The following is an 18,590-nucleotide window of genomic DNA, read 5'->3' as shown; positions in this document are numbered from 1 at the left end:
AAAGAGCGGCTCACAGGTCAGACGAGGGAGAAAATTTACCGCCATAAACTACTACTATAAACAGGACACATTCCTCCTGTAATTCTGAACATCTGGTATGCATGCTGCTTCCCCCCCACACATTTTTTTTTTCTGTGTGAGGTTTAAGTCTTGTCAAAATATTCCATATTAAACATCTTGGCACTGCTTTCCCCCTCCTTCAGTGTTCTCATACATGTCAGCATTTTCACAAAGTACTTTGTTTCATGGCTTTTACATGCATCATACACCCAAACTACATGATTTAATGGAAACGTGTCCGCTCAACTTTAGTCTTCACATGAGAATGATCCAAGAAACTGACTTTGATGCTCCTATGTAATTTTTTACCTCCTTGAGTGACTGAGCGGTTGCCATGGGAACGTGTTTGCGGTTTCTCCGTCCATGAAAAGTTGACTAAACAGCAGCGTGGACGTCTCATGTGGCCTGGAGCGGGTCGTGAGGGCAGAATGAGTTGCGTTCTGGACAGCAGGCTGAGTTAAAGCCGCGGGTTAAAAAGTCAAGCTCACAGCCGGTTTGTGGCTGCTCTTGTGTCGTGGCGAGGCTTCCCTGGAAAATAAATAAATAAAATGTCTACAAAAGAAAATTGCTGAGGCGATCAGTTCCAGGGATTGTTTCTCTTATTGTTGAGTTTCCTCTTTTTTTTTTTAAAGATTTCCCATTTACAAGCATTTGGTGCTACGAGGGAAGCAGTTAGTCAGAAGCTTCTGTCATCCAGTTTGTGTTGGTTTTTTAAGTCGTCATGAGAACATAAACCAGTTCAACGCTGTGGTCTCCTAACACAAATTGGAACATTTAGGGTTTAATTTGAGTTCAGTAAACAGTCTGCCTCAGGACATCTCGTACAGTGTTGAAGTGTTTTTTTACGGCTGGTTAAGATGACAAATCTGGCAGTAGGCCGCCATTCTGATAGCAGCATGTTGTGGTTAAAAACAAAGCACAGCCCGAGTGAGAATCAGACTGGAGGAGACGTGGATCATCTCCTGCAACAGGATGCTGAAAGTCAACACAGGAAGTCAGGTCACGGTGTGAAGTCCCTAAAACTTTGTCCTGCGCACTGCTTCTGGCGCCACGAGGCCTCTGAAGCACGGACTCAGTCACAACAACCATAAATAGACGAGCAGAAATGAAAATAAAGTAAACTTGCTGCCGTAAACTGATGCTAACGTTTGATATTTTCAGAACTCCATGAATCTTCCTCCAGACAAAGCTCGGCTCCTCCGGCAGTATGACAATGAGAAGAAGTGGGACCTCATCTGCGACCAGGTGAACTCAGAAACAACCGAAGCTGCTCTGTTGTACACACAAACACACACCTGCCTGCACACTCCCTGCATCAGACTCACGTCGCACTGTTTCCTTTGTTGTGTGTCTTCAGGAGAGGTTTCAGGTGAAGAATCCACCTCACACCTACATCCAGAAACTCAGAGGATACTTAGATCCTGGAGTCACCCGAAAGGTCAGACCTCGCAAATGATCTTTTTTATTGCCATCTTAAAAGGAGCTCTACTAGTTATCGCACACTGAGTGAAATCAGATAAGTTAAGTCGGTGATTCTGAAGCTTTTCTTGCTGCGTCCCTCTTTGGAAGGAGAACATACCACACACAAACTGATATTTTCTGTCTCTTATCCTTTACTGTAATCCAAGCAGCAAGATATATCCAGTCTTTGCCTGCTTCAATTGAAAACAGCTTTATTTCTCTCCATCGCTGAGTCCACGCTCACACATGGACTCACTTTGTGATTAAGTGGAGTTTGCACATCATTTACAGCAGAGTATCATCAGTTATCGATCTCTCGGTGGTCCAAGCATTCTTCCCTAATTTAAGGAGATACCTCCTGCAGCCAGTAGACCTTTTACTCCAATAATGGGACAAATAAACTCTAAGTTCATCCTCACGTCTGTCGTGGTCATGTGCCGTCTGAAGAATAAGGAGTGGATCCACTCTCCACGCTGCATGGCACTCCTACTATAATCACAATGAAAGCACGGTTTGTGTATGACAATAAGAAGTGAGTTGCAACAGCATCTAAACGTTTTAATAACCAACAACTGATGGTTAAACTAATGTAGAAAATGGTGCGTTCACCCCCAGGGTTGCACACCACAGTCGAGAACCATTGAATTAACTGAAATAATAGCACACTGAACAAAACTATAAATGCAACACTTTTGTTTTTGCTCCCATTTTTCATGAACTGAACTCAAAGATCTTAAAACTTCTGTGTACACAAAAGGTCTTTTTCTCTCATGTGTTGTTCACAAATGTGTGTAAATCAGTGTTTGTGAGCACTTCTCCTTTCCAAAGATAACCCATCCACCTCACAGGTGTGGCATATCAGGATGCTGATTAAACAACATGATTATTGCACAGGTGTGTCTTAGGCTGACCACAATAAAAGGCCACTCTAAAATGTGCAGTTTCATCACACAGCACAATGCCACAGATGTCACAAGTGTTGAGGGAGCGTGCAAATAGCATGCTGACTGCAGGAATGTCCATGTTCAGAGAATTTGGCTGTACATCCAAACAGCCTCACAACCACAGACCACATATAATTACACCAGCCCCTGTGTTCGTGTTCGCTGTCCATACCATATGCCTGCCCATACCATAACACCACCGCCACCATGGGCCACTTGATTCACAATGCTGACCTCAGTTAACTGCTCATCCACATGATGCCGTGTCTTCCATCTGTCCTGTGCAGTGAAAACTGAACATGAACAGAACACTCCTCCAGCGTGCCACACACCATCGAATGTGAGCATTTGGTCACTCAAGTCAGTTATGGCGATGAACTGCAGTCAGGTGGAGACCCCGATGAGGACAACGAGTGTGCAGATGAGCTTTCCTGAGATATTTCTGACAGTTTGTGCAGAAATTATTTTGTTGTGCAGACTGATTGTGGCAGCAGCTGTCCGGGGGGCTGGCCTCATACGATCTTGCAGGTGAAGATGCTGGATGTGGAGGCCTTGGGTTGGTGTGATTAAATGTGGTCTGCAGTTAGATATACTGCCAAATTCTCTGAAACGCTTTTGGAGGCAGTGTATGGTGGAGAAATGAACATTCAATTCACAGACAACAACTCTGGTGGACATTCCTGCAGTCAGAGTGCCAACTTCACACCCTCAAAACGCAGCATCCGTGGCACAGTCCTGTGTGATAAAACTGCACATGTGTGGCCTTTTATTGTGGTCAGCCTAAGGCACACCTGTGCAATAATCATGCCGTCTATCAGCATCTTGATATGCCACACGTGTGAGATGGATGGATTATTTAGGCAAAGGAGAAGTGCTCACAAACACAGATTTACACACACTTGTGAACAATATTTGAGAGAAAAAGGCCTTTTGTGTTAATAAAAAAAAAGTCTTAGATCTTTGAGTTCAGCTCATGAAAAATGGGAACAAAAAAAGTGTTGCATTTATAGTTTTGTTCAGTGTATTAAATATACTGAAAACACATGCTCTTTGACTGAATTGTTCAGATTTCCTGAACATTTTGAAGTGGGGTCTTGCAGAAAAGTTGGGAACAAGTAACATCTTACCTGTTGATAGACAACTTTTAAAATTGCATCCATATGTAAAAAAAAATAAATAAATAAAAATTGGTTCTGGCCAGATTAACAAGTTAACATCTGCCACCTTAAGAATCTATAATATCAAGAGTATTACAGTGGTTTGTGGGAATGCTACTTTATAAAACTGCACATTATCATTAATTTTTGCATTGTGCAATTATTCAAATATTTGATCAAAATTGTGCTGGAGGTGCCTCAGGCTGCACCGGATCGGATGTGCTACAGCTAGCTGCTAGCTTGCATATCATCATAAGATTCTATGTAAATAACTGTGTAATGCATAAAAACCTGTATCTTATGGTTTCTAAAATATCACTGGCACTAACTGCTATGATTTTTTATTTTATTTGAGCTGTTTTAAGATGGCAGCAATGCACTTTAGCCTTAGCTCAGACTAGCCATTAACTCACCAATCTGGTCAAAAACAAGCTTTGTTTCTCCAAATGAAGGTAATTAAAAAAAAAACCCGATATACAAGTAAGATATTAACTGTTTATGACCCTTCTACAGAACTTTATTTTAAAACACTTAAAGGGAACTATAATCTGCAGTAATGAATCTGGAGCAAACTGCTTTAATATCTGTTTGAACTCTCTGCTTTCATTTGTACTTACAGAAATTTCGCCGGCGTGTGCAGGAATCCACAAAAGTCCTGAGGGAGCTAGAGATATCTCTGAGGACAAACCACATCGGGTAATCAACTCTTATCTTCAGATAAACTGCACAGCTGTATTTACTGGCGTACAAAGCTTGGGGAAACCGCTTTATTGTTTTTCTTTTGAGAAGAATATTCCTTTGTGTGTCGCTGCTGCCGAGCTTGAGTCTCCCCCTCCATCCACCATATTGTTCTAGCTTGCCAAACCCTGCAGCTCTACCTTGCAGGGCTGGTCCTCATAATGCCCAGATGGCAGCCATTGTGTGTGTCCTTGTCCACTCCCCTGTAGTGTAGAGCAGGAAGCTTTGTTGTGTGTTCGCCAGAGGGACAGGAAGCCTGGCTGACCCGTGGAGCGCTGGACACAGAAAACAAGCAAAAACCACAACACAACTTTTCAGACATGATAAAAAATACTTGGGTATTAAAAGGTGATGCAGTGGCAACTTAAACACACACACACACAAAGGCAAAAATCAGTCAAGTTTGATTCACCAAAACGACAAAAACTCAAAAAACAAAAAGGAGAGCTTAATTCTGATGACTATTGTGGGTGGGATTGAGTGTAACAGATGTTGATTTATTCTTCCTGTGTGTGCGTGCATGTGTGTGTGCGTGTGTGTGTGTGTGTGTGTGTGTGTGCTGGTTCGTGTGTTTTTCCTACCATTGCCAAGACAATCTGAAATAACAACTGGTTGGAAAGAAGCAGACGGAGCTAAATGGGGCTCACAGACGAGGAGGGATTGGGAGGCTGGGGCAGGAAACTGATCATCAACCTACCTCTTTGCCCCCCACCCCCCGCCCCTCGCTCCTCACTTCATCTTGCTTTGTTCCCCTCTCTCTCCCTCTGCTGCTTCATTTAGGGTCTTGATTGGTTTCCTGCCTGGCTTATCCATTGGCGGACTCGCAGCCCCTGATCATAACCAGCATTTCAGGCTATTTTAAGAACCTTTTTACCTCAACCCTGCCCCACAGAGTTTCCTGAAGAAGTGGGGAGGACTTGAAGGGGTTCTGCTGGGGGGAGGCGGACCCAATACTGTTCAGTGTCAGGGTTCCGACCTGAGCCCAGCTCATATGCCCCTCACATTCTTTCTCTAGTTGCAGAGGGAATTCCTTTGTTTAGAGTCGTTTCTCTCTGTGGACGACAGAAGTTGAACGGTGATGAAATCTGAAGCCTGGCTTGCTTTAGCTAGGTTTCGCTTTTTGTTTGTTTTCATTGACTTTTCCCCCAAATTCTTTCAGTCAAGGGTGAGGAAAACCTCGTTAAGAAAGACTTTCATGCGTTATTCTGGTTCTGTCTGTGACAGATTATAAAGTCAGGAAGAGACATAAGGGAGTCATTGATGCTGAATGTTCAGAAACACAAAGTCAAGTATAAAATATAAATAACAAATATTCAATGATCCTTTAATTGCAAAAGACAGTTCTATGGTGGGAGGTTCTGCGCACCTCAAATAAATGATGTGTAGTTTTTGGCAACCAAATATTCTGCAGTCATGTGCACTTTGAATGTTTAAGCATTTATAGAAAATGCAGACAACTAAGAGAAAAATCTAAACTCACAATAATGGCTTTCTATGTGAATGTATTTGTTTAGGAGTAGATTTATCTATCTGTGTGTTCCCAGACTGTTTTAGGAATGTAATTGTTAGATTTTAGAATTTAACTTAGCTGTTTTATTTAATTTAATTATCTGTAATTTATTAGATTTATTATGTTCACATTGTGCTTCTTCCTGTTTTTACAGTAATAAAAGTGAGAAATAATTTGATATATATATTTTTTAATGACAGGACCAGATCAGACTCAAAAACATGATTTACTGTTCTGATCTAATATTATATCAGATGTTTTATTCTCATCAAGACAAATTTAATGTTTTTTGTTATTGTAATGTCAGAAGCCCCAAACTAAACCATATTTTTTTTACAACCCTGATTAGCACTTTAGATACAAATGAACATTTCTTTGTAGAGTTTAGGAAGCAATTAGTTTTCTTTCTGCCTATCTTAATTTCTCCCTTAAAGTGTAAAGTGTAGGTTTTAACAGCAGAGCGAGGGTGTGTTTCTGTGTTAGTGACCCCTCTCTGTTCCTGCATGTCACAGGTGGGTCAGGGAGTTCCTCAATGATGAGAACAGAGGTCTGGATGTCTTGGTGGAGTACCTTTCCTTTGCTCAGTGTGCTGTCATGTGAGTACACACCTCTCTTTCTCACACGCACACACACACACATTCACACACACATACACACACACACACACACAGACTTCCTAAAGATCTGGGTTTGGCTGGTAATCTGCTGCTGTAGAGCCTGTAGGAAACTGCCTGTGCATCTAAAATGTGTTCTCGCATTCTTCAAATGTATTTGCAAGATGAATGTGTTTCTGGATCGATGCTACATGATTTATTTGCTGCCTGAATGGGCCAGAATCTCCGTGCTGAGCTTTATGATGCAGTGTCCTGTCAAGTTTTGGTGATAACCCCCTGGCTCTCAAGCAAGCTGCTTTGCTAACCTAACCTCGCTCAGTCCCTCATCTCCCCCTCTGTGCCTCTGTGTTGGCTTCTCTGTCTGTCTATGTGGCCCAGGTTGGATTTTGAGGGCATGGAAAAAGGGGAGGACGGCTTCTTGGACAAGTCAAAATCATGGAGCAGGTCCATTGAAGATCTGCACCATTCGAGCACCCAACCCTTCTGCAACACTCTGGTGCGCTCGGCCCGCCAGTCTGTCCTGCGGTACGTAGCTTCCCCCTGCTGTCAGCTGTCCCTGTTACCAGCTTGCTCTGCTTACCTTGAATGCTATAAACATGTATTAGTATGCACAAAGTCTGGGGCAATTTTGTGTCAGGATTTGGCCTTGATGAAGTTGGGCTGTTCTCTGTGCAAACTCGATCAAACATTAGCTTTGACCTTTCATGCTTTGTTATGATCAGCTTCATCTGTCCAAATGTGTATCCGCACCATCTACAGAACAAATTCAGCTGTGAGCAGCAGATGTTGGGCAGTAACAGAGTCAGGGATGTTAGATGTAAAGTTTGACAAGAATTATTATGTCTGTTTAAAAAAAATTACTTTTTAATGTGGGAATTAATGAAAATGTGAAAAAAATATGAAACACAGTTCAGGCCATTAATAGACTGCATAGGAAAAGTAATCATATGTGCACAGGATGTCTGTTACATAACAGCAGTGTGTATTTGTGTGCACGTGTGTGTGTGTATGCACGTGCACATTTTGGTTTGATGACAGCAGCCAGGAAACCAGGCGTTTCCCATGATGCATCTGCAACCTCAAAAAGTTTTTTTTTCTTTTTCCAATGTTAGTTCTTGTTCTCTGTAATTTTCCCTCTTTCTCATTTTCTTGCGAGACTCACTTTTTGCTCTGCTCGTAAGAAAGTTAGATAAGAAACAGAAAAGAAACGGACTAACTTCTAATATCTGAGCGTTATATGTCTGGGAGGTTTGAACTTCTGCCATCTGTTGCAGCTACGGATCAGTTTCAAGCAGCAAAACCATCAAGAACTCCCGGCTCGTGTGCCAAAAAGATGACGTGCACGTGTGCATCATGTGCCTGAGAGCGATCATGAACTACCAGGTATCAAGTGCTAACACCTACACTTTGATCAGCCCTGCACCATGCACTGTTTGACACAGATAACATGATGTTTCCTGTGGTGAATACACATTTCTTCTGACCACAGCCTGCTCTCTGTCTGTCTCTTCATGCAGTATGGCTTCAATATGGTCATGTCTCATGCACATGCTGTCAATGAAATTGCCCTGAGTCTGAACAATAAAAACTCCAGGTAAGAACTGAGCCTCCCCCTCACACCTTCACAGAAGCAGGACTGGGGTCTAACAATAGGGGAAACCCTGCAGCCGGTTCATATGATATGTTTGCCATTCTTCACGGGGCTCGGCTTCTCTCTGAAGTCGAGGATCAGAGGCGTGTGCGTAGGCTGTGAGAGGAATGTTTACTAAAGAGAGATTAGAGGTAAACCTCACTCTGTAATGAAGGCTGGGAGTACAGACACTTGCAAAGCATACAAAAGTCTACAGGTCGTAACTTTTTATACACTGAATGTTGATATTCGCAGCAATTTTGGAGGATTTTCCGAATAGTTACATGCGTTACTTGTTTGCAGTTGGACTGTGTTTAGCTGTGGTGTAACGACGAGCTTCTCCTGCACTTTCAGGACAAAAGCCTTGGTCCTCGAGCTGCTTGCTGCTGTCTGTCTCGTCCGAGGAGGTCATGAGATCATCCTTTCAGCGTTTGACAACTTCAAGGAGGTGCCTAAAGCAGCTTTTACAGAACTATGATACACTTTTAGGATAAACATTATAGTTTTCCTGTTTTTATTTGTCTGTGTGGTCTAACTACTGCTGCATGCTTTGTGCCATTTTAGCCATTCAAATATCAAAATGTTCAGTTCAATCAGGAGATGGGTGCTATGACTTTTGGATTTAGTAACTTTAATATTTGTCACAATATTTTACTTTATTTACAAATATCCATCCATCCATCATCTTTCGCTTGTTCCGAAGTCGGGTCACGGGGGGAGCGGTTTGAGCAGGGAGGCCCAGACTTCTTTTACACAGCTACCTCTTCCAGCTCTTCTGAGACGACTCCAAGGTATTCCCAGGCCAACCGAGAGACGTAGTCTCTCCAACGTGTCCGGGTTCTCCTCCCAGTTGAACATGCCCGAAGCACCTCCCTAGGGAGGCGCCCCGGGAGCATCCTTAACAGATGCCCAAACCACCTCAACTGGCTCCTTTACTGACAACTTCACTGTACAGCTCAACTTTCTCTTCACCAGAATGGACCGGCACAGAGTCCACAATACTGCAGATGCCTCACCAATTCGTCTGTCAATCTCACACTCCATTTTTCCCTCACTTATGAACAAAAGCCCGAGATACTTGAACTCCTCCACTTGAGGCAGAACCTCACCCTCGTCCCGAAGACAGCAAGCCACCGTTTTCCGACTGAGGACCATGGCCTCAGATTAGGAGATGCTAGTTCTCATCCCAGCCGCTTCACACTCAGCTGCGAACTGCTCCAATGAGAGCTGAACATGGCGGCACACCTCTTTTTTTATTAAATTGCCACAACTTTTGTCCAAAATATGACCAAAAAAGCCCATGTGTCCACATAGAAGAATGAACGTTTGGTTTCATAACTCCTGTGGCTGTAAGCATAACTCTGTGGTGGCCTGCCAGTGGTTATTAGTCTCATTAGGACACCAGATGTGAGTCAACAATGAAGAACGGTGATAAAGATCAGCTTCCCTGTGGGAACCAGCAGACCTCAGAGATTTGCCTTGCTTCTCAATTTCTGACTGCACACTCATCTAAACTGCAGAACAGAACAATTACCTCACAGCTCGAATCCCCAAAGACACGCAGGAGCTAATTAACCCAAAAGTGCAAACATGATTATTCTGCAGTGATTCTTTCATAAACGCTGCTTTAATGCAGGGTGACGGGTCTGTGAATTCTCAACGGAAGTCCAGTGGTTGTATTTAAACAGAGCAGGAGCAATAATTCAGTTCTGGATCCACAACTTCATCAAAACTGGGTCAAATTAAGTGTTTGCTATTACATTTTATCTTTAAGTAAGTTTTATGATATTTTCCAGTTTGTTTTGTGGGAAAAAACACAAACAAGAAGTTAAAACAGGAAATTAAATTATAAGAAAGCAGAAAATTTACATTAAACATAAATGCTTGATGGGACTTAAGTTATTTATCTAACGTTGTTGCAAGAAGTTTTAGTGAAAGAAATAAAATTAACTTGTAATAATCCATTCTCATCACACAATAATCTGAGACTGACATTAAAACAACTTTATAAACCTTAAATTACAGAAATAACATTAACTGCAGTTATAAAGTGTGAATGAAACTGAAAAAAAAAAGTTGAATAAACTGAAACTGTGTTAAAGCTAAAACAAGCAGATTATTAGCTAAAAGCAACAAAACACTGGCTGGGTAAAAGAAGAAACATGTCAGCTAAAATATGATTCTTGGAAAGCATTAGTTGAAAGGTAAATCTTGCAAAACAATAACGTTAAACTAAAAATAGCTAAATGCTAGCTTAAAGCTAAAAATATTAAAACACTAAAAGTAAAAATAACATTGTAATAATAATAATAATAATAAATAAAATAAAAAAAACTAAAATAAACACTAGCTGAAAACACTTAAACACCTTCTAAAACATAGAAGTAGCAAAACAGTAGCTAAAAGTAAAGTAGCACAATAAATACTTTATAGAAAATCTATTAACATTTAGTGTTCTCCATGGTAGAACAGGAAATCCTTTTAAAGTTATTTTTCCAGTTAAATTAACCCACAAATCAACAATGCAATAATTAATATTTTATTCTCCAAGTGGGAGTGGTGGTGCAGAGGTTACAGAAGGTGGGCCTGTGATCAGAAGGTCGCCAGTTCGACTCCCCGGACCGACAACATCAAAATGTGGGTGGGAAAAGTGAACCACCCACACTTGCCCCCACCCTCATTTGCCCCACTCTGGGCCCTTGAGCAAGGCTCTTTACCCTCACCATCTGCTCCCCCAGGCATCCTAGATAGCAGCTCTCTGCTCCACACCGAGGGCTGTGGTAGCTCGGTGGTCTGTGTTGGTGTCAGGGAGGACATCCGTTGTAAAGATAATCGCCAGGTTTTCGTGCGAGTTAATTTACTGTGGCGACGCCTGAAGAAGGGAGCAGCTGAAAGAAGAAGAAGAAAAAACTCTCTGAGTAAATGAATTTGTCTTTGTGTAAACGTGCAACAAAACATAAAAATACCTCAAAAATGGATCCAAGTTGATGCGTTCCTGGTAATCCAGCGTTAGTCAGAATAATTATTGTATTCTGACACAGGACCAGGATGGTAAAATGTGTCACTTAGTCTGCTTTAGTTGTACTTTTGTAAGCATCAACAATAATCTGCTAAAGGTTTCTTCCTCATGAGGGAGTTTTTCCTTTCCACTGTCGCCTTCATGCTCGCTCAAGATGAGAGTCCTGTGATGGAGTTAAAATCATCAACTTATCTGCTCCTCAGATAAAGTCTTAAATTATAATTTTTATATATGAATGTTTCTGTTCAGTGCCCTGAGATGACTTCTGCTGTGACTTGGTGCTGTATAAATAAACTGAGCTTAATTGAATAATCACAAGAAGAGACAGATTATTTCTGCCTTTCTTTTTGTTCCAGGTTTGTAAAGAGAAGCATCGCTTTGAGAGACTGATGGATTACTTCCGCAGTGAGGAGGGAAACATCGACTTCATGGTAGCACGAGCTTTTATTTGCACATATCTTTTTTGTTGTGAGTGTCTGCCTGACAGAAAAGATACACATTGTTGGATCTAATGCTCCATTTCCATGTGCCATTAACATCTGGTTTACATCTGGATCTCTGCACAAGTTAAACAACATTTTACCACCAGGTGTAAATGCAAAGACGTGTGGATTTGATGTGATTACCCAGAGGCAGGTGAAGGATTAAGCCCAGGTTTTAATGAGGTCTCGGTCTGTTTGTTTTCCTGGTCCAGGTCGCCTGCATGCAGTTCATCAACATTGTGGTTCACTCAGTCGAAGACATGAACTTCAGAGTCCATTTGCAGTACGAGTTCACCAAGCTGGGACTTGATGACTATCTGGAGGTGAAGAAAACACAGTTCTGGATAAAGTAGAGACTTTAGGAGATCGGAACGTGTCACTCATTCTGAACTGGTCTTTCTCGAGTCAGAAATGTAAACATACGGAGAGCGACAAGCTGTCGGTGCAGATCCAGGCCTACCTGGATAACGTCTTTGATGTGGGTGGCCTCCTGGAAGATGCAGAGACGAAAAACGCAGCGCTGGAGAAGGTGGAGGAGCTGGAGGAGCACCTGTCCCATGTGAGTGCACCGCCCTGTCTGGACCACCAACGCTGCTCCACTTGTGAGATTGTTGTGGAGCGTTTAACTCCTCTGTTTCTACCATGGCAATTAGAAATCTGCTCCGTTTGCTTTTCACAAGTGGTTAGGGATAATAACTGGGTGGAATGCTGGGAAATACTGAGCGTGAAACAATATTATTATTGTTGTTGCCGGGCCGTTCTTCTTTGTGTCCCACGGTGCTGCGCAAAAGGGCCTCCTTCACATGGAAAGGTCGTAGGCAGCCCCTGACATCACTGGAGGAATTTCATAACAAACTCCGCAGCTCTCAGGGGTCAGGAATGATGAGGGTGGGGGGATCGGCGTGAAGATTCTGGCTGGATTCCTGAGCAACATGTGTAAATGGGGTACAAATCAAAAGTAAAACCTGAGCTTTGTTCCTGCTGCATCATGCTGCTGCCTGGATCTTATTTCCTATCGATTGTACAGTGGAGGCAGAGGGAGGGAGCCGAACTGGGAAAGATGCTTTCGCATCACTCTGCCTCTTCATCCCCAGGTGACAGAGAAGCTGGTGGAGGTTGAGAATGAAACCATGATGAAAGTGGCCGACCTGGAGAAACTGCTCCTCCAGAAAGATAAGGACCTGCAAGCCATACGGGTCAGTAAGGTTTCTCATCTGCCTTGCATGAAAATAGCTTTACTTTCCCTTTTTGTCAGCAAAGATCAGCCTCAAGATGCATGCTGCTAAATCTACGACAGAAAATTAGGTCAAGAGCAAACAGGATGTTTCTCTAAAACTTGTGGAGTCATCACGTTTGTGCTCTCTGCCGCCTCCTGATGACGGCGCAGGAGACGTACGAGTCGACCAACACCCAGGTCCACACCCTGAGGAGGATGATCAAGGAGAAGGATGCTGCGTTCCAGAGGCACTTCACCATCGAGAAGCGGCTCCTGGAGCTGGAGCAGCAGGGCACCATCCGCCTGCACAAGAAACCCGATGGTGACATCACCATCGAGCCTCTGGGGGTCGGCAGCCGGCTCGGGATCCCTCTGGGGAACGTCGGCCAGCTGTCTCTGGGTTCAACAGCTGGGCTGACAGAACTGGGAGGAGCAGACACCAGCTTACCACCAGCAAGTGAAGCTCCTCCGCCTCCTCCTCCGCCGCCGCCTCCTCCTCCTCCTCTTCCGTCTGCTTCAGGTGATGCATTGTGACTCAGAGTATTTCTGATGACTCGTTCATGTGGATGTTGTCTGATTTGATGTTAGACTCACAGCGAGCGGCTGATTTCCGTTCTGATCTTTGCTCCTTTGCGCCAAGTGAGGTGATGGGTGACAGCACTGCTGGTCTAACACAGACAGGAAAAGGAAACAAACAAAAAAAGAACAGTTTCCTTTGTGTGCATCTGTGAACAGAAAGGCTCGTTTAGTTGTTTGTTTTTAATGCTTTACAAAAACTTTATTTACTCAGTTGATTAGGATTTAAACAGTTATTTACATGATAAAAAAAACAGAAATGTTATAAATCAAACCTGTAGTCACCGAACAGGTTATAAAATCCTCTTTTACATGATTCACAGCTGCACCAGTCCCACCACCTCCTCCTCCTCCTCCTCTCGCGCCTCCTCTGCCAGATGCGTCTCCCTCTGTCATCCTGAGCGTGGGTCTGTCAGGTGAGAGTGATCACTCTTCTTCGGCTGTTTTGACGTTTCACTGCATTGTTGAACTTTTGCTGGTACTGTGCCCACAGCAATCAGGATCAAGAAGCCCATTAAGACCAAGTTCCGCTTGCCTGTTTTTAACTGGACGGCGTTGAAGCCCAACCAGATCAACGGCACAGTCTTCAACGAGATCGACGATGAGCGCGTGCTGGAGGTACACTCGTCTGCGCAACACCATTCAAAAATAATTCTGGAAGAAAAACACGGTGGATGAGTGAAGGAAAAGTATAAACTTTGAAAATCCCAGGATCCTCCTTTCCTGAAGGAGAAAATAAGTTCACAGGAAGTTCAGACCAATCATGTACAGTGTTCTTGTGCAGGTTCTGGATCTGGAGAAGTTTGAGGAGCTGTTTAAGACCAGAGCTCAAGGTCCGGTTGTGGAACTTTCCTGCACGAAGGGGAAAGTAGCCCAGAAGGCAGCGAACAAAGTCACACTTCTCGATGCCAATCGCTCCAAGAACCTGGCCATCACACTGAGAAAGGCCAACAAGACCACAGAGGAGATCTGCAGAGCAATAGAGAAGTATGCAGCATGTATGAGTAAAACTTACTGCTGGAGGAGGTTACTGACGTGCACTGTGTTTCCTCAGGTTTGACCTCAAGGCCTTACCTGTGGACTTCGTGGAGTGCCTGATGCGTTTCCTGCCCACCGACGCCGAGGTGAAGGTGCTCCGTCTGTACGAGCGCGAACGGCGTCCTCTGGACCAGCTGGCCGAGGAGGACCGCTTCATGTTGTTCTTCAGCAAGATCGAGAGGCTCACCCAGAGGATGAACATCATCACGTTCGTCGGGAACTTTGCCGACAACGTGAACATGCTGACGCCGCAGCTTAACGCTATCATCGCCGCGTCCGGTTCAGTGAAGTCCTCGCCCAAGCTGAAGAGGATGCTCGAGGTGAGATGTGTGCTGCTTGTATAGAGATCTTGCTTTTTTGTGTTTTATACATTAAAAAAATCATTATTTTGGTTTGCTTTTAGATCATCCTGGCTTTGGGGAACTACATGAACAGCAGCAAACGAGGCTGTGTTTATGGCTTTAAACTGCAAAGTCTTGATCTGGTGAGTAACAACAAAAACATCCAGTGTTTCTTGCTTTGGGAAGATAGTGTCGTTAATTTTTCCTATGAACCCTCAGCTGCTGGACACCAAATCTACAGACAGAAAAATGACTTTGCTTCACTACATCGCTCTCATTGTGAAGGAGAAGTACCCTGAACTGGCCAACTTCTACAACGAACTGCACTTTGTGGACAAAGCTGCAGCAGGTAAGTTTGCACCAGATGTTATTGTTGGCTTTGTTTACTTTTATTTATGTAAGCTATGCATTTGTCTCCTGATTGTGAGCAGTATCTCTGGAAAATGTGCTGCTTGACATTCGAGAGCTGGGCAAAGGGATGGACCTGATCCGGAGGGAGTGCAGCCTGCATGATCACCCAGTGCTGAAAGGTTTCGTCCAGGGTAGTGACTCACAGCTGGACACGCTGCAGAGAGACGCCAAGACAGCAGAGGTGTCCTTATCTCACTGGAGACAACAAAAATATACACACGGAACAAATGCTTGTCCCATTTTCCTCTGACAGTGTTTGTAAACAGTTTTTCCACCTTTTCGATTCCAGGAAGCCTTCAACAGTGTGGTGAGCTACTTTGGAGAGAGCGCCAAGACGACCCCGCCTTCTGTGTTCTTCCCCGTGTTTGTGCGTTTCATCAAGGCCTACAAGGTGAGGACGACAGCCCAACCTCACCTGTCTACTGCGGGGTGACTGGGAGGTTCCCTGCTTTCAGGGGAGAGGAGCAGAATTCAACTTTGGCACAGGACGTGGTGTGTTCAGGTCCAAAGGCAAATAACAGGAAAAGCCAGCTGGGTCTGACTTTAGAGTTGCAGCTGCAGTGTTTAGGCTGCCCCCCACTTCTCTGACGGTCTTCTAGCCTCTAGCTCCGGACAGCCGCGCCCTGACCCGATGCACAACACACTTCCTGAGATTGTTCTCCGACTGGATTTATGGCCTCTGCTCCAGGAAACGTACAACACAAAGATTTCTGGGTGCAGGTGTCGTATGGAGTGTATGAAGTTTGAAGGGATAGTCTGCACAAAACTTACTCAGTTCAGAAAAAGTGGACAATGATGTCTGTGTTTGCGTGTCTGTCACTTGGCAAAATAATTCACAGACTAGAGAGAAAATTTTAATAATCCTCTCTTAAAGTTATCATTGAATGAACCTCTCATTGAAGTCAACTTGATCCATTATGGCTGCCACAACTAACCAACCTTAGAAAACACAAAAAGAGCTATAATTTATTATTTGTTTTCCACATGGTAAAGTAACAGTTGATAGGTGAAAGTCATGCCCAACACATAAATCACTATCTGATTTTGTGAAAACTTTATTTAAAACTTCGGCATACAAGACGACAGGCACTCCTTCAATGAATGCTCCTTTTACCCAGTTTTACTGACACTTATTACCAGATGCACAAATCTTTGGTCAGAGCCGGTTTTCTCTGGCAGGTGATTGGTTTAGCGTGTTAGGAGCACGTTGTAAGACTCCTAACCAGGTGCAGTTGTTGAATGTTGTCACCCACTCATGGCTGCCTGTGTAGGATTGATCCAAATTACTGAGCTCTCGCCACAAACACGTGACCTGAAGTCTGGCAAGATGGGCTCTGTGTTAGGGTCTGGACATTTTTGCTGAGCTGCTGGGAGTTTTTTTAGCGTGGGAAGGGAAGGCAAAATGTCCCCACCACAGCCATTTTTGGCCACATTTTTTTCAAACGTCAAGGTATTTCTTGAAACTGAAGAAAACTAAATACATTTTTATTAAGTGGTTGTGTTTACATGCGTTTCCTGTTTATGTTGAACTTTTGTCTTGTTTTCTGTGTGTTTAAGGAGGCCACGCTGGCCTGTTGACTTGGATTTATTTGAGCTGAAGTTCCTTGTTTACGGACTGTTTGCTTTCTGCTCCTCTCCACAGGATGCAGTGGAGGAGAATGAGCTGAGGAAGAGGCAAGAGGAAGCAATGAGAGAAAAGCTACTGGCTCAGGAGGCTAAACAGCACGACCCAAAGGTACAGTCCAAGCTGAGCGAAACCTCTGGTGTGTTTTCTCTGGGCTAAATAAAACCCTGGTACCGTGCCAAAAAGCACACTGAACAGTGCACGTCTCCTCCCTGCCGGCGCAGGTCCAGGCCCAGAAGAAGAGGCAGCAGCAGCACGAGCTGATCGCAGAGCTACGAAAGCGACAAGCCAAAGACCACCGACCTGTTTACGAGGGCAAAGACGGGACGATTGAGGACATCATCACAGGTGGGCCAGAAAGAACCATTACAGGAGCCCATGTGGGCACCAGCAGCCCCAGTGCTCCCAGGCTACAGATGACTGTGGTCCTTGACTGCTCGGCTCCTTTGAAGTGCACCTTGTGCTATGTGGTGCAAACACCACATCTGGAGCGCGGCACGTAGCGGCACCGCAGCTGCTGCTCGTTCCATGACGTGCCGTCTAGTCTGCTCTGAAGGTTACTGAAGCCGCTGAGCCTCGATTGTTAGAAAACAGTCACGCAAGAAATTTAGGACCTTGTTTCAAAGTAAGGAGTTTGTATTTGACTGTTTTAAATACAATAGACTTTGGTGGTAGATGGGTGGGGTCTTAAGACTTCACAGAAATAAAATTAAGAGCACATTTTGCTATTATTAAGAGATAAAAGTGTAGGGATAAATGGATACAATTATTCTAATTGTATTTATGCTCTTGTTTAATTAGCCTTATAATAATGTTTGCATACTTTGACCAAAGATGGGATCACAAGTCTCTGCTGCTATTTATTCGTAGGTCGGACGTTAAAACGTTTGGAAACCACGGGTTTAGATCAGTGGTAATCAATCTTGGCCCTTGAGGGCCTCAGTGCTGCATGTTTTAGTTGTTTTCTTGTTTCACGTGCATCATATTTACTGGATGAACTACCTCATCGTCATGTCCTCAAGTTTTTCAGAAGCCTGTAAATCACCCGTTCATTCAAATCTGATGGGTTGAAGCAGAGAAACATTGAAGCCATGCAGGATGGTGGCTCGTAAGGGTCAAGATCGGACACCACTGGTTTAGATGAACATGTCAAAATCCTTAATTTGTAGGTTTAGATGTGGTTAATAACATTTGCATCTCCAGCCTCAGCAGAGCCAAAATGCTAACAAATAATTTGTCCTAATCTACCATTAATTATTGTTTAATCGTTGGATTAACTTGATCTTGTGTGTCCAGCAGCACATTCAGACAGCTTGGACACCCTGGACGTCTTTGAGGACATGCTGTGTCCTAATCCCACTAAAAACTTGACTTTTACAAGATTTCCTCCTTATAGAGAGTTTCAGTTTTTTTTTTTCCAGGTTTATCACAGCCTCCTGAAAACGATATAGTCCCCCCCATCCATGAAATGTCAGTGTCTGAGGTGTGACTTGTATTTTCTTACCCTCCTCCTCCCCCAGTACTGAAGAGCGTGCCCTTCACAGCCCGCACTGCTAAACGCGGCTCACGGTTCTTCTGTGAAGCCAACCTCTGCGAAGACGCCAACTGCTAGCCCTCCCGCTCTGTAATGCCAAGGTTGTCCAGGTGTCTCCCGTACCCCCACCCCACCCACTGTGCATGCAGCATGATCCCTGTCACCCACCCTGACTACATCTCTGCCGACTAACCTGGGCCGTCTCTGATTTGTTTTTTGTTCTTGAATCGACAGG

The 18,590-nt window shown here is 43.9% G+C and overlaps 1 protein-coding gene across 1 annotated transcript; it reads left to right on the top strand.

Annotated features, from left to right (window-relative positions):
• The first annotated feature begins 1,227 nt into the window (after nucleotides 1-1,227).
• Nucleotides 1,228-18,476, top strand: fmnl3 (formin-like 3). Its single transcript, XM_037684483.1, has 24 exons — nucleotides 1,228-1,305; nucleotides 1,418-1,498; nucleotides 4,242-4,318; nucleotides 6,383-6,466; nucleotides 6,863-7,009; nucleotides 7,759-7,867; nucleotides 8,002-8,078; nucleotides 8,469-8,562; nucleotides 11,490-11,564; nucleotides 11,828-11,938; nucleotides 12,025-12,174; nucleotides 12,710-12,811; nucleotides 13,003-13,351; nucleotides 13,731-13,823; nucleotides 13,901-14,025; nucleotides 14,192-14,394; nucleotides 14,462-14,765; nucleotides 14,849-14,929; nucleotides 15,006-15,135; nucleotides 15,218-15,378; nucleotides 15,487-15,588; nucleotides 16,840-16,932; nucleotides 17,046-17,169; nucleotides 18,342-18,476. The coding sequence occupies exons 1-24, from the start codon at nucleotides 1,228-1,230 to the stop codon at nucleotides 18,431-18,433; spliced, it is 3,042 nt and encodes a 1,013-aa protein (XP_037540411.1). The 3' UTR covers nucleotides 18,434-18,476.
• The last annotated feature ends 114 nt before the right edge of the window (nucleotides 18,477-18,590 follow it).

The sequence above is a fragment of the Nematolebias whitei genome, chromosome 11, assembly GCF_014905685.2.
Source record: "Nematolebias whitei isolate Nwh7 chromosome 11, NemWhi1, whole genome shotgun sequence".
Classification (NCBI taxonomy): domain Eukaryota; kingdom Metazoa; phylum Chordata; class Actinopteri; order Cyprinodontiformes; family Rivulidae; genus Nematolebias; species Nematolebias whitei.
Note: the sequence above shows the minus strand (reverse complement) of the source record. Positions and strands in the feature narration are given on the sequence as shown.

Excerpts from the sequence above, each read along its gene's own strand:
- fmnl3 (XM_037684483.1), top strand. The coding sequence starts at position 1,228 with ATGAATCTTCCTCCAGACAAAGCTCGGCTCCTCCGGCAGTATGACAAT. Across the intron at positions 8,563-11,489 it reads CGTTTGACAACTTCAAGGAG|GTTTGTAAAGAGAAGCATCG; the intron begins GTGCCTAAAGCA and ends TTTTTGTTCCAG. Across the intron at positions 16,933-17,045 it reads CTAAACAGCACGACCCAAAG|GTCCAGGCCCAGAAGAAGAG; the intron begins GTACAGTCCAAG and ends CTGCCGGCGCAG.